This window comes from Convolutriloba macropyga, chromosome 10, assembly GCF_964194025.1.
Source record: "Convolutriloba macropyga chromosome 10, txConMacr16.3, whole genome shotgun sequence".
Taxonomy (NCBI): domain Eukaryota; kingdom Metazoa; phylum Xenacoelomorpha; order Acoela; family Convolutidae; genus Convolutriloba; species Convolutriloba macropyga.
Window position 1 is genome coordinate 11,875,047 of NC_134477.1, and position 13,768 is coordinate 11,888,814.

The following is a 13,768-nucleotide window of genomic DNA, read 5'->3' on the forward strand; positions in this document are numbered from 1 at the left end:
GTTACTGCTGAAAAGCTGGTTGTACTTCTTGAAAAAAAAATTTAAATAACGCTTGAAATTAGTAAATTATTATATTAGGAATACTACATTAAATTCTATTTTTGACAAAATACATTTTTTTTCAAAATTACTCGTACCATATTCAATGAAAATACACCAGGTTTAAAGGATATTGTGCTTTTAAATTATTATGAACTTTTCGATATATAACTTTGAATTTAGAGAAAACCTACGAGAACTTTAACTAATCACGAGTTTATGGAATCTAATTCCGCTAGATTTTACTGGGATTAAAAAAATGGGAGCCCGCCGATTATAATACGCAAGCTAAACATTTTACCCAACCAAATGTCGAGTTCCAATCGGATCAAAATTAGCTATCTTTTTAGTTTCATTCAAATAGTATATCATCTAGAGGACGGCAAAATCATTAGAGTGCCATTAGGTCTATGGGAAATTTGAAATTTTAATTGATAATTTTAGCTGATCTTTCATTTTTTGAAATAAGTCTTAGAGTCAATTCCAAGACCATAGCACAATAATTAGCTATGAAGGTGATTAATACAAAAGTTTAATGATAAACAACTAGGGGCTGTTCATATCTGTTAATATCTTTGTACGAAATCATTTTTGAATATTGAGTATCCGGCTAGTTTCCGAGAGCTGGCTGCTCTGCTGGCTTTGGGTTCGTCTAACTGGTTGTACATCTGGCAGAGGGCACAATGAGTGCAGAAAGATATCACTAGGCAATCGTGACCACAGTCACCTCTGATTCCATATCTTCTGCGAACTTTGCTGAAATCAGCGCAGGAAATTACTATAGCCATTGTTCAATGAGAAAAATTTTATGATCGGTGAGTAAAATAACACCCTAGCTTGACTTTATGAAAAGACCATCAATCCATTATTACACGGGTTCTCCAATTTGTTGTTTTGCTAGACAGCTTAATCTCTCCCCTCTGCTGTTCGGATCAATTAATAATCAACCCTCCTTCCAAGCTTGCCAGTTGAAAAGAAAGTTTAACATAAAATGGCTATAACTAAACCTCAATATAACTAACTTTCTAAAAATGAGAAGACAAATTAAGGTGACAACTGCTGTGGCTATGCAAACTGTGAGGAACACCAGGGTGTACCTCAGGTACTTGTCTTTCTCCACAACCTTTGCATTGTATAAATCCTGAAGCATGCAGAAAATCATGGTCAAAATTATTTTTTCTCGAGGAGCTAAAAATTCTAGCCGTTAGACCCAGGAAAAAGAAAGAGAAAGAAGAAAAAATTTTCAGAACACTGAAAGTGTGGACTTTTGTAAAGTTCATGAAAAATGTGACAAAAAACGCAATTGATCATGAATTATCTGAGCGTTATAGATATATTTATCAGAGTTGAGGTGTCATCGGCAAAAAACCACTACGAAACCTCAGAATTGCGGTGTCGGTGAAATGTTATGCGGTGAATTGCGCTTTTCAGCAGTGAAATAAAAAAAACTATAACCAAAAATTTTATGCTTAGCAAAAATTGATCACACAGTTTGCGCCAGATCAAAAGATTTATAATGGCTTCCGCATTTTGTTTTAAATGGGTGATGCAGAATTATGGTGGAATTAATATATGGCGCCTAAAATATATTTAACTATTACTCTCTAAACTTTTTAGCTAGTCAGTTTTTTAACAGCGATACTGGGGCAAAAATCTTAGATTAATCACAATCGAAAACTGGAATGTCACCGTTTTTGTATTAACTTGTTAGCTAAAGAAAGACGAAGCAAGATAAGTATCAAACAAACAATTCCAATTGCGGGCTATGAGACTTGATATGGTTACATAGCAACCAAATATATGATCAATTTAGCGTAGTAATGTTGCCTGCTATTAGATGTTGTTAGTTTTGCAGCAGATGAAAATCCAGAAAGTGTGTTTTCCAACATTCCCCACCAATCACAGACCGAGAAGACTTCATTTTTTTAAAAGCGAGTGCTTGCATTATTCCAATCAGTCTATTAGATAGATGCACTATGTATATGTTAGTGAAACCAGTGTTGTACAAACTTACTACCGTTATAATTGGAGTTTATGTTTAGTGTTCTTCCGAGTCGATTAGTCAGATAGACTTAAGTAAGTCTACTTCGCGCGCAGAAATAAGTAGCCCTAGCTCTTTTACCTTTGAGGCTGTGAAAGTAGCCCACCTAGAGTCTGTCTTAGTTTGACGATTTTTTCTCTACATTGTCACAACTATCAAATTTTGCTGCTGCTTCGGCAATCAAAAATGGGTACTAAACAAAAAAGTTTTTAGATATTTTGGGCTGTATTAAAATGTGCTCTTGTATCGGCTCTCAAAAATTGCCACATTATTGCGTTGCCTTAGATGTATCAAATCCTTATATCATTTAAGAAATGCGGTGAGTTTGCATGCACGAGGTTAAATTTTTTTTTGCATTTAAATTTGTACTCTTTTGCAGCGGAATTCTTACAAAATTATTACTTTTTTTCAATTTGTTGTCGCGAATAAGTTTAAGGAAATTAACTTTTTAAAGAGCACTATTTTATCAGTTCTTTCTGATAACACTTAAAATTCTGATAACACAGAAAATTTTACTGCTTTCACTCCGCGGTGAAAAAAATCCGGGCTAAGTGAAGGCCAAGCAATTTATTTTCAAAGCTTAGTACCGCAATTTGTTTCAAATCGTACCACTTTCACATACTAAGGCGTTGATTGTTTATAAATTGTAAATTCCGAAAATATCATCTCAACTGGGTCAAATGAGTCGCTAATTTTCAGTTTGAGGTTCATCACATATAATACAAAAACCACGTATGGAAATAACCAACTTTGGCACTTCCCAATTAGGGAAAAATCTAGGCGGACAAAAATTACCAGATTTTAAGGCCAGACTGCAGGCTAAGCACATGCCTCATCTCCCGCAAGTAAACCATAATGAAGGCTTTTGACCCACAATCGGTTCATTTACGCTTATTCTAGCTAAGACGGCGCATGTTATTTTCTGCTCGATAAGACTATCTTGCTTAATGTTAACTCAATAATTCTCAACTACAATCTTTTTTCAAACGAAAACCAACCTTAAAATTTCTGAATCTGTCAAAATTCTGCTCCATAAAGGCAATGTCATTATTCAGCTCTCGATAATTTTCAAACACATATTCAAACACTATAGAAACTGCAATGAAGACACAAATACTAATTAGAGATAAAATTCCAAGCTTCCTGAAGCCAATGCGCAACCCAATTTGATAAGCAGTATAACAGGGTAAAAGCAGGGTTGAAAAACAACTGTGCACATTCTCACAACAGAAGAACAAGCCAGCAGTCCACTGACGATTAATGGCTGCCATAGTTGAAGAGAAGATTTATATTTAGGTATTTTTCCTATCATAAAAATTAACTTGGTTACTCAAGACAGTCAGGTCTGTTAGAGTCAATAATTATTAGGATTACCAAAATCAAACAATTAAATTTTTAACTGAAGAAAAAGCTGTCACCGGGCTTACAGATTGATTATAAAATTTTTTCGACCTTAAATGGTTTTAAAAAGTTAAAACGGAAAGGTCAGCATTTTTCGTAACAAAATTTGATCAGCCAGACCAAAATAATGGAGCAATAGATAATCATGTTCAAGCAACTATCGAAAAATCGCCGTTTCATTGTTATGACGTGAAAAGTTACGCTCAATAAATAGAACCAAATTAGATGAAATGCTTAATCAGCGTCACTTCGCAAAAAATTGCCACAAAAAAATAAGGAAAAAAACAATATACCAAAAAAACAATATACAATATTAAAATCGCGGTCAACACATTTGTCGGTCAACTGCTAAGTAATTCGAATAGTTGGTAATTTTGTAATTTTGATGCGTTACGCTATAACAGAATTGTCTGATGAAAACGAGAAAACAACGTTAGCATGCTTTATATCAAAACAGGGTCTCAATTCCGATTTGCCAGCTGATGTAACATTTTAAAGTTATAGTGAAACATATAACCATTGAAAGTGTAGTTGAATAGATTCGCCGAACTTTTGAAACAAGTTTATAGCTTAAAAAATTAGCTTTTTTAAACGTTTTTCTCCCGCAGCTTTGTACAATTTAATTGTCAGAAACAAGGCAGAAAAATTATCATTTAGTCTCATTTTAAAGCCGAGAAGGATAACCGCTAATAAAAGTAAAAGATTAATTGGCAACCTATTTGAGACATCTTCGAGCTATTGAGATACGAGTTTAGGGCATACTTGTTTTCTCATAGGCAGAAACTATGAAAGTCGCCATCACGAGATTCGTAGCATTGTTTCTTAACTGTAAGAGATTCGCCGTTGACCTTTTTCAATCGTAAGAAAACTCTACATCGTCGGTTCTTAACCAAAAGAAAGATTCGCCGTCGTCATCATTTTAAGAAAACGAAATCCTCGGTGTCGTCTTTTTTACCCCACTTAGTCGGCGGGTAGGCTTCATTGTTTTTTCATCAGTAAATTTTGGTTGATCAATATATTCATCGTAGAGGATTGAGAGAGGTGTCATTAGAGTGAGCATCAAGCGTGGATTACTTCAATGACGGATTTTCCAACTTTCGCTTATTTCAAGGAGTTATCCAGGCTGAAAATCTAGGTGAACATTTGCATTTTTCAAGTGATATTGTTTAATTTTAGCGTCATTTTTGGTTAACTTTTGGCAATTTTTTTTGCTTAAAATGGAAAACGTTGTTTAATTTCGTTTTTTAAAGCCGCGGGGCAAAAACAAGTTTATTATTGATAATATCGCGTGTTTTGAATTCCAGATTTTGGGTTGTATTAGTGCGCAGTGTTTTGAAAAAATACTCACATTTTTTGATGTCAGTGAGAACTCGATTTGTAGTACCGATTTAGTAACGCTAGAACAAACATAAGGAGTGAAAGATCACGTAATTTAAGAATGTGAAACTTTTTCAAACTGCTGCTTGTCAGAACAAAACATTTTTGGCTGTCCCAAGCTAATATTCTAATTACGATGGTAATCGGTTTAACAATTATCCACTTCGTCATATTGTGTTTCAAGATTTTTGATGCTTTGTTTTTTTTAGAATCCGTCGTCTTACTCAACGATCTCCAATTTTTTCAAGAATTCACAATTTTCCTCATTCAAAAAAGATGTCTGTATTCACTTATTATAACTGAGATTACTGAGATTAAACTGATTGCAAAAATTAGGTTAATAATAAATAAAAATCAACCAAACTATATTATAATATGAGCATCTTGTTTGAAACTCGTTTGCTTTTCGAAGTTCATTGGAAAAGACGACAGAATTCGGATGAAGAATCCAACTTCTTGTTTTCTGACCAGTTAGGAGTTGCTCGCTAATTTTTTCGTGTTAAATTGTATTACATTTGATTTCAATTTTTCGTTGGTAGATAATTAAGACAAGGTGGATGAGCAGGACAAAAAACAATGTGCAAATGCAGATTACCGAGCCTCCTTTTTAAATTTAACGATGATTAGGTGTTGTTTTCAAAAGCTAACTCTCTATTCTAAAAATTGAATGAATCAGCTGATCAACTGTCGGTAAATATCATGCTGACAACTATTTGCAACCCTTCCGGAGTACATATTGCGTGTCCTTCTCTTCTTTAATTCCAGGCTGAAAACTGTCAGTAACGTAGTTACGGACATAACGAAAAGAGTTTATGTATGGCACTGTTAAAACCGAACCTTCCCTCTTGGACAAAAACTAAAACATAAACGACTAACGACGGGCGAAACGCTCGCAAAGGACAGCAAAGCGGTTGGCTTTGTCAGTAGCTAGCTACGTTTTATTAAGGCTGGCTTTAGCTTAATTGAAGTGGCGTGTGGTGGGCTCAGAGAGGGGGGGGGGGGGGGGGGTGATGTGGGCAAGTGGGGGTCTTTGACTGCACGGGGCCCTAAACATGCAGGGGTGGGATTGGGGATATGGGGTCAACCTCTGCGAGCCAATCTTCACACCATAAACAAAAGTTTCCAAAACAAATTCTGTGAATCGTATACTTGGAGACTAGTGAGCTGAAGGCCCTCTGGGCGCTACTTGTTTCTCCCGTTTCCGAGGACGAAAAGTCAAATGAGTCCGACGGATAATTGCGTAAAAAGTACCAACTTACTAATATAATTGCTACAAACTTTGAGTGCAATTAAAAAAAGGATAAATGGAATAATTTTTAGGAATATAGTTGCCTATTCAACCTTGTCTCATCTCAACTAACACAAACTACGCACACAACGTTCTCGAAGTTTAGTTTTTCTAAATACACGCAGTCGTTTTAGCTGTCATACGACTAGTAAGGCTCTAAGAGGACGGCTGCGACAGTTGAACCCCCACCGGGAATAACTATTTATCCTGATTTTTATAAAACTTACTCTTGAAACATGGGTTTAGAGCTCTTCATACTTGTAGCAATCTATTCACATCGAGATTCTTGAGAGAAAACCGGGCTATCATATACAATCAGCCATGTTTACAGAGAAAATAAAACTAAACAAAGCCATCACTAATAAAGATCCAAATGACTTACGGTGTAGATATTGGTTAAATCATTAAAATTTTAGATTTGCAATACTGTTAGCACTTCATAGTGTAAACATATGAAGTTGTACTGATTCTTGGTTAATTTCCCAAGTTTGGCACTTTCGTTTTTCAGTCAATATCTTAACGCTAACTCACTTTAAAAATATATTCAGGAAAACTAAATTCTATTATTAAGATCCAAGCAGATTACAAACTAAATAATCAAAATTTACAAAAGCGGTAGTAGCTAGACCCAAACTAAAATCAATGGTTAGTTGATTCAGATCAAATAAAGGCTGAAAATCATTTATAGATGCTTCATCAGAAGAAAATATTCTATAAAACAATGATACGTTTGTTAGTATAAGACACTTTAAGTAGCAAAAATGAGATTGATATCGGTTAATTTTGCACATAAGCAACAGCGTATAATTGATAGAAAATTTACGACAACTAAAAAATCGTTAAAAGATACGGTAGCCCAAATAAGTTATTTAACGGGGAAACTTAAAATCGAAGATTTAGCCGTTCTAGATGATAACATTTTCAATAACTATTGAAAACATCCATTTGAGGTCATCTTTTCAGAGCAATTTTTGCTCCCAAGATCATCAATTAAAAATCAGGGCATCTTGTAACTGCAACACAAAATAAGATTGAGCGTTGAATAAAATTATGAATGATCATTTTCATAATGAAGAGTTGCATTGATGGCTTATATATCGAAGACTTTTAAAAATCACAAATTTTGCTCAGCAGCAATTAGTGCTATATAAAAATCCTACCATTCGTGCATTTAATCACTTAAAATCGTAATTTAAATACTCATTGAATAATTAGTAACGGAACCAGGTTATGTAGTTATTAAAGTCCTTCGAGAATCAATTGTTATGAATTAGGAAGCAATGTCATAGAAACTCGAAAGTTATGGGAATTATAGCATTAAAGTTGCTTGCCGGTACCTAATTCCATCTGTTTCCATAAGGTGTTGCGGATACAGTTTCATGGAACAGATAACTGGGAAAGCAATTAAATTATGCATGTTGTTATACTTCAAAAAAACTGAAAGAAATCAATTTGGCGAATTAATTAAAGGGAAAGAAATCCATAACTTTTTTGTTAGAACTACGTTTTAAAATGCAAATTTGGGTTGAAACAATAGCAGGTCTCGTTTCAAAAACGAAAAGATGTACGTGAACTTAAGGTGAAAAAGTTGTACCGGCAAACAACAGTGATTAGTTACAGGCTCCCGTTGTATCACAAGTCCGATCCATACATTCCAATTTGCTGCTGCGTTTGGGTCGGGTCCATTTCCTGAAGCGGTTGATTTTGCCACTGTTCGTCAACTGCGAAGTTATGTTGCGTGTCCAGCATATCCTGCTCGCCTCTAGTCCTGATTTCATTATTCATTTGATTGGTCAGATCAACTGAGAGACGCTTCATGTATTCTGCTGATGATTTATTGTCCATAAATGAGAGAATATTGTACAGAACGGAAGCTGAATAAGCCGCGATGTGCGTGTCAGGAGTGTGAACCAAGTTCTGAAGTTGTTCAGTCGCTCCCTCCATTTCGATCACTCTTGCGCCCTCTTCATCACGTGACAGCTCATTTAGCAGTCCACACACAACCCTCACCATGTTAGAGTTGTTCAGGTATAGAATATTGATCATGATTGGGATCACGTTCAGGGATCGAATCGCAGCTCGGATGTTTGGATTTCGAGCTAGAATGTGCAACGCTGCAGTGCTCCATTCCACAACTTCTTCCATTTTGACACCATCGAACGCCTCCGGGCTTTCTTGGATTCCAGTTGACATTTCATGTTGCAGGATTCCGAACGAATACTGCAATAATCCAGTCAGATGCATAACTACGTTGCATTGGTTCAGAATGTCAACGTTAGCAGCTGCTAAAGCCAGGTTGCGGACCAGTCCGATGACTGCCTTGATAACAGGCCAGTTGTTCCCAGCTTGCTGGCGTTCCAGCATTTCACAAATCAGTGGGATTCCGCCTTCTTTGCGGACGCTATTCTGAGCGTTATTCGCTTCGGGGTGTCTGGCTGTTATATGACGCAGAGCGCAAATAGCTGGTTCCGTCATGTCTGGAACTCCGGATTCGAGGCACAGCTTTATTACTAGGACGAGCCCGTGAACGCCGTTGAATTGGGTGCACGACATCTTGTTTCGGCTATTATTACAAGTCAAATTTGACAAAACGCCCGAAGCGCAGGTGGCCCAGCTAATATCACCGCTCGAGAGAAGCATGACCAATTTCTGGATCAAATTATCGACGTTGTCGTTTTTGGTTGCGACATCCGAGAGGTTTCTCAACGTCCAGAGACAGTTTGACATGATGCTTTTGCTCATTGGAGTAGCTGGTTGCTGATTCAGCAAACCTCCCAGAATCTGCATTCCTTTGTGTTGAATAATAATAACTTTGGCTTTTCCGTTCACAGACAGAACTTTCAACAACCGGCTGCAAGTCCAAAGAAGTTTCTCATACTCGGCCGAACTCATAATTCGAATCAGTTCTTCTACCACTCCAGTCGACGATATTTCTTCTTTCACTTCTTCGATCCCGTAAGACAACATTTGCAGTGAGTCAGCTGCGAGTGCTAGGAACTTGGCATTGTTGACTTTGAACAGCTGTGAAATCTTCAGAACGCCGCCGTGTTGTATGATCACTTCTTTCGAGCCTTTCTGGTGAAGTAAAAGATTGTGTAAACAAGTCATTGCCAGAAACACTACCTTTTCTATGGAAGAACCCAGAAGCTTGATTAGTAATGGTATAACACCGCCACCATGTATAGCTTGCAACCCAACACTATTCCTCGACATGTTACACAACGCACTGCATACATCGATGTAATTTTGGGGCTGATTGGCCGTTTGCAGAGACCCGCAAATTGCAGCCACTAAGGGTTGCGATTTGGCCATTGCTACTCGACTGGCTTCTTTCTTTGAGAGCTGGTTGCACATGAGTTGAGCAGAAGCGACTGCTTGAGGATCTCGGCTGCTGAGAAGTCGGATGAGTTCGGGAGCCACCCGCACGACCAGATCCGCATCATCCTGAAAACTTAACTGTATAAATGCTGTTAAAACACTCACGTGCACATTTTAAAATGCCGAAATTCTGCAGTGTCAGAAGTTTAAAAGCCAGAAGTTGCTACTTAACCAGAAGTTGAATTCCGTTGACTTTCGTCATATTAAAACGTGCGCGTTTCGTGTTTTAAACATGGTTAAGTGACTCTGCAGAGGTCACTTCGAAATTCTGACTTAATAGCTTGAACCGCTTCGCGTTTCTTGATAAACGCCAGAAGTTCTCAGTGACTTCAAGCAGAGTCTCTTAACCATTACATAAGGTTGAGCAATAAATATTCCTCGCCGAAGCATACATCCGAAACAAATCCATTTGGTAAATTCATCTCTAATGCCACTAATGCTCAGCAAACTGGTCAATGAAGCCTGTGAAACAATTTTTTTTTAATCTTCAAAAATGTAAATTTAAAGTTATAACCACAACAAGAACGTTTGGTTAAATATTTACATTTTCAAAATCGCCTCGTAAATATATAAATAGTTTGGTCTTTATACTTCAGTAGAAAAATTTCCTAAAGCCTCTTACTTGTCTATCTATTGGAACACGTTCATGCAGTTTGACCATTTCGCTGCTTAGTTTTTCCTTAAATTTGTTTTTAGTTTTCTCTTTTCGCATTTCAATTGGCAAATTATTCCATTTCCTAGAAAAATTTCTGATCAGTGACCTGTCACTCCATTTGGATTGGCACTTATTCTTTGGAAAAAACTGGACAGTTCTGCAGTTTTTGGTCAATTCGTACTTTTCAAGAATCCTGAAAGAGGAGTTTTTGGTTTCTCGACTACTCTGTTTATATTGTGAGAAGAGGTCAAAAAATTTAAGAAGACAAACTTTTTTGATGAAAAGCTCTGCTGGTAAAATTTTGTCTTTCAGTAATAGATCTCTTGCACTGTCAAACTTTTTGCGCAGGTGGCAAACCTTTATTCCCCAATTTATTTGTTTATTAACTCTTTGAAGTGACATAACCGACAACGATTGAAAAAAAATTGCCCTGAAATTGAGATGGGACAAAACAAGTGATTTAAAAAGAACGATTCTTGCTTTTAGTGGTAGAAAATGTCTTACTAAGTAAATTGACCTAATAGCATTTGCCATTTTTGTTAATGTTTTGTTCAGCTGAATGTCAAAATTTAGATTGTTATCAATCATTATACCTAAATAACGACAACTTGTTTTTGGCTCTATGAAAATTCCATTATAATGAAATTGTTCAATTTTTGATTCACCATTTTTTGAAAAAACCACAATTTCTGTTTTATCTCTGTTTAAAGTTAGCATATTTTGCCTCATATAACTGTCAGTACTTTCAAATACACTGTTAATTTCGCATAAGAGATTTTCATCGGATTTGGAATGACAAATAATGCATGTGTCATCTGCAAACTGTAAAACGTCCTCACTTTTTTTCATTTTTTCAGGGAAGTCGTTGATATATATTAAAAAAATTAAAGGTCCGAGAACTGTTCCTTCAGGTACTCCGTGATTTATTGTCACCCAGTTCGAATATTCTATGCCGTTCTTTACGCATTGTTTTCTGTTAGACAAAAACGATTCTAGCATTGCAATTGATTCCGTACTAAATCCATATTTAGTAATTTTTTCGAGAAAAATTTTTTGAGATATTGAGTTAAAAGCTTTGGCTAAATCCAAGAATATACTAACAACGGTTTCGTTTTCTTCTAACAAACTATTCACTGATTCTGTCAACGATATTACTGTGTCATTCGAAGATTTTCTTTTCAGAAACCCAAACTGCTTTTTATTGATTATTTCATACTTTTCAACATGTTCTAGCATTTGTTGGAGCAAAAGTCTTTCAAAAATCTTTGCAAGAGTCGGTGTAACTGAAATTGGTCTGTAGTTTCCTGCTTCCAGTGGATCCCCTTTTTTGTAAATTGGAGTTACATATGCTTTTTTAAGTATGTCAGGAAAAATGTTTTTTGAAATACATTCGTTTATTGCAAACTGTAGATGTGTTCCAATAGACATTTTGCTACACTTGAAGGACCATGTAGTGAGTAATCCAGGACCCGCTGCTTTGTTTTGTGGTAATTGATCAATTACAGTAAACAGTTCTTTTCTCGTTATATGTCTGAAGGAAAACTCAGTTTTGTCAAAAGCAAAGTCCGGTAGCTCAATCTTTTCTGTGTCGCCTTCGTATAAACCTAATTTAGAAAAACAAATATTAATTGTGTCAGCGATTTCTTTTTTGTCTTTTAAGATATCTTGGTTGAACCGATTTCTAGAAATTTCGCCGTTTTTATCCTCGTGTTTTATTTTTGTTTTAATGAATTTCCACTGTTGTTTTGAATCGGGAAGACTTTCGAACAATTTCTGTGAATAATTGTGGCTCGCTCTTCTAAGTAGTCTGTTTGTATGGTTTCTTATTCTTTTGTATGAGTTATATGCGTCAACGTCTGCTGTTATCTTCCAAATATTGAAAAGCCTGTGCTTTTCGTTGATTAGATTCAGAATTTTTCTGGATAACCATTTCTTTTTTGTTGATTTTGATGATGGCTCTCCTATTTTGATGGGAGCTATACTATTCAGAATATTTTCAAACATAAATGAAAATTTTTCAAAAGTTGAGTTTGCATTGTTTTGTTGATACATGAAACTCCAATCCGCGGATGCAATTTTTTTGTTAAGATTAGCTCTAGTAAATTTGCTAGTATCCCGGTAAAAAAATTGCGTTTTGTTGTTTTCATAATCAATGTCCAGTGACGAAAAGAAAACTTGTGTAAAGTGATCACTTCCAAATAATTGCTCGATAACAGTTGTATCAAAAATTTGATGTTTCGTTGTTAAACAGTGATCAATTAATGTTTCCTGATTTCCATTTGTCCAGGTTGGAGTATTTTTATTTACTATCTCAAGCCCATTGTTGGAAGCAAATTCTGTCAATAACTCTTTTTCTCTTTGATTGAAAAAATTGATGTTATAGTCTCCGAATAGTATTACATTATCAGTTATTGAATATGCGCCTGAAATTTCTGATGTCAACTCTTCTAGAAAAAATTCGCCCAAGTTTTTATTGGAACAATAAGAAACGTTAACTAGAAGTTTTTCCTTAACCGGTGCTTGTAGTTCAAGCCATAGTGATTCAAAAAAACTTCTGTTAATAGAGTTGAGATCATTCCGTATTTTATGTTTGAACGTATTTGGTACCCATATCCCTACTCCACCACCTCTCGTTAACTGCGTCAATTTTGATCTACTTTGATGGACAAAGTGGTGATTGTTGCTTAAAAAGTTTAAGGGTATCTTCTGATTATCGTTTATCCATGTTTCAGTAACAATGAAGCATGTTTGTCTGTTCTGCTGCTGCAAAAAATCCGAAATCTCTTCGTGTTTGTTGTTAACGCTTCTAATATTTGTGTATACAAAACATGGATGTAAGTTTGCATTTGCCTTATGTTTATCGTAGCTTTCGAATGTTTGTAAATTATGTAAATTGGGCCCTGGATTAGATTCGACATCACCGCAAAGTAAAATTAAGTAGGTTATAGTTAGGAACTGATATATTAAGTTTAAAGACCAAAATCCAAGACATACATTATCAACTATTGTTTTGTTTTTGAAAATCAAATAAATTGACGTGCTTGGGTGACAATTTATTGAACACTTACATTTTTTATTTTCTGCAAGAAAAAACAGGCTAAAAAACACGAGAAATTTCCAATAGGAAAACATATTTTTCAAAGTCACCCAAACGCATTATATCCCATATGACCATTTCTGTTCCAGTTATTGACATTATCTATTGGCTGCTTTTTGATTTGTCTCATAGATACGTTGCTGACAGAAGGTTGATACCCCACACTTGATATGTAATTTCTTAAGCTAAAAACCATTTTCTGGATTCCATTGTGATTAGGATGAATGCCATCCATTCGAATATCTACATTTTCCAAACTATAATCCAGAACTTTTATGTCGGTATTTTGAAACTCTCCGCGTAAACCATCTGCTATATCGTCTAAAGCCCGGTTAAATTTGTTTATTTCATTGTTGTTTGTTTCGCGTCCAAAACTGCCGTTTTTGACCTTGGGTAATTTACAAATCGCTACTTTGTAAGGCTTTATTTTACTAACGCACTTCGATAAAACGACTCCCAACTCTTTAGCGGCATCTTCTCCTGCCATACCTT

General features: G+C 35.7%; 2 protein-coding genes across 2 annotated transcripts in view; both read right to left on the reverse strand.

The window, feature by feature from the left end:
* Window positions 1-544: 544 nt before the first annotated feature.
* Window positions 545-3,255, reverse strand: LOC142348775 (uncharacterized). Its single transcript, XM_075400272.1, has 3 exons — window positions 3,079-3,255; window positions 1,062-1,180; window positions 545-795 (listed from the first exon to the last, which is right to left on the reverse strand). The coding sequence occupies exons 1-3, from the start codon at window positions 3,112-3,114 to the stop codon at window positions 606-608; spliced, it is 345 nt and encodes a 114-aa protein (XP_075256387.1). The 5' UTR covers window positions 3,115-3,255; the 3' UTR covers window positions 545-605.
* Window positions 3,256-6,687: 3,432 nt separating this feature from the next.
* The window catches only part of LOC142348577 (catenin beta-like), a 291,880-nt gene continuing 284,799 nt past the window's right edge, over window positions 6,688-13,768 (reverse strand). Inside the window, exon 4 of the mRNA XM_075399969.1 lies at window positions 6,688-9,590. Within this exon, the coding sequence (XP_075256084.1) occupies window positions 7,779-9,590 (1,812 nt within the window). The 3' untranslated portion in view covers window positions 6,688-7,778. The remainder of the gene's footprint in view (window positions 9,591-13,768) is intronic.

Coding starts and splice junctions, on each gene's coding strand:
- LOC142348775 (XM_075400272.1), bottom strand. CDS start 3,114: ATGGAGCAGAATTTTGACAGATTCAGAAATTTTAAG. Junction 1,181..3,078: donor ACAGATTCAGAAATTTTAAG/GTTGGTTTTCGT, acceptor TGCATGCTTCAG/GATTTATACAATGCAAAGGT. Junction 796..1,061: donor TGTCTTCTCATTTTTAGAAA/GTTAGTTATATT, acceptor CGCTGATTTCAG/CAAAGTTCGCAGAAGATATG.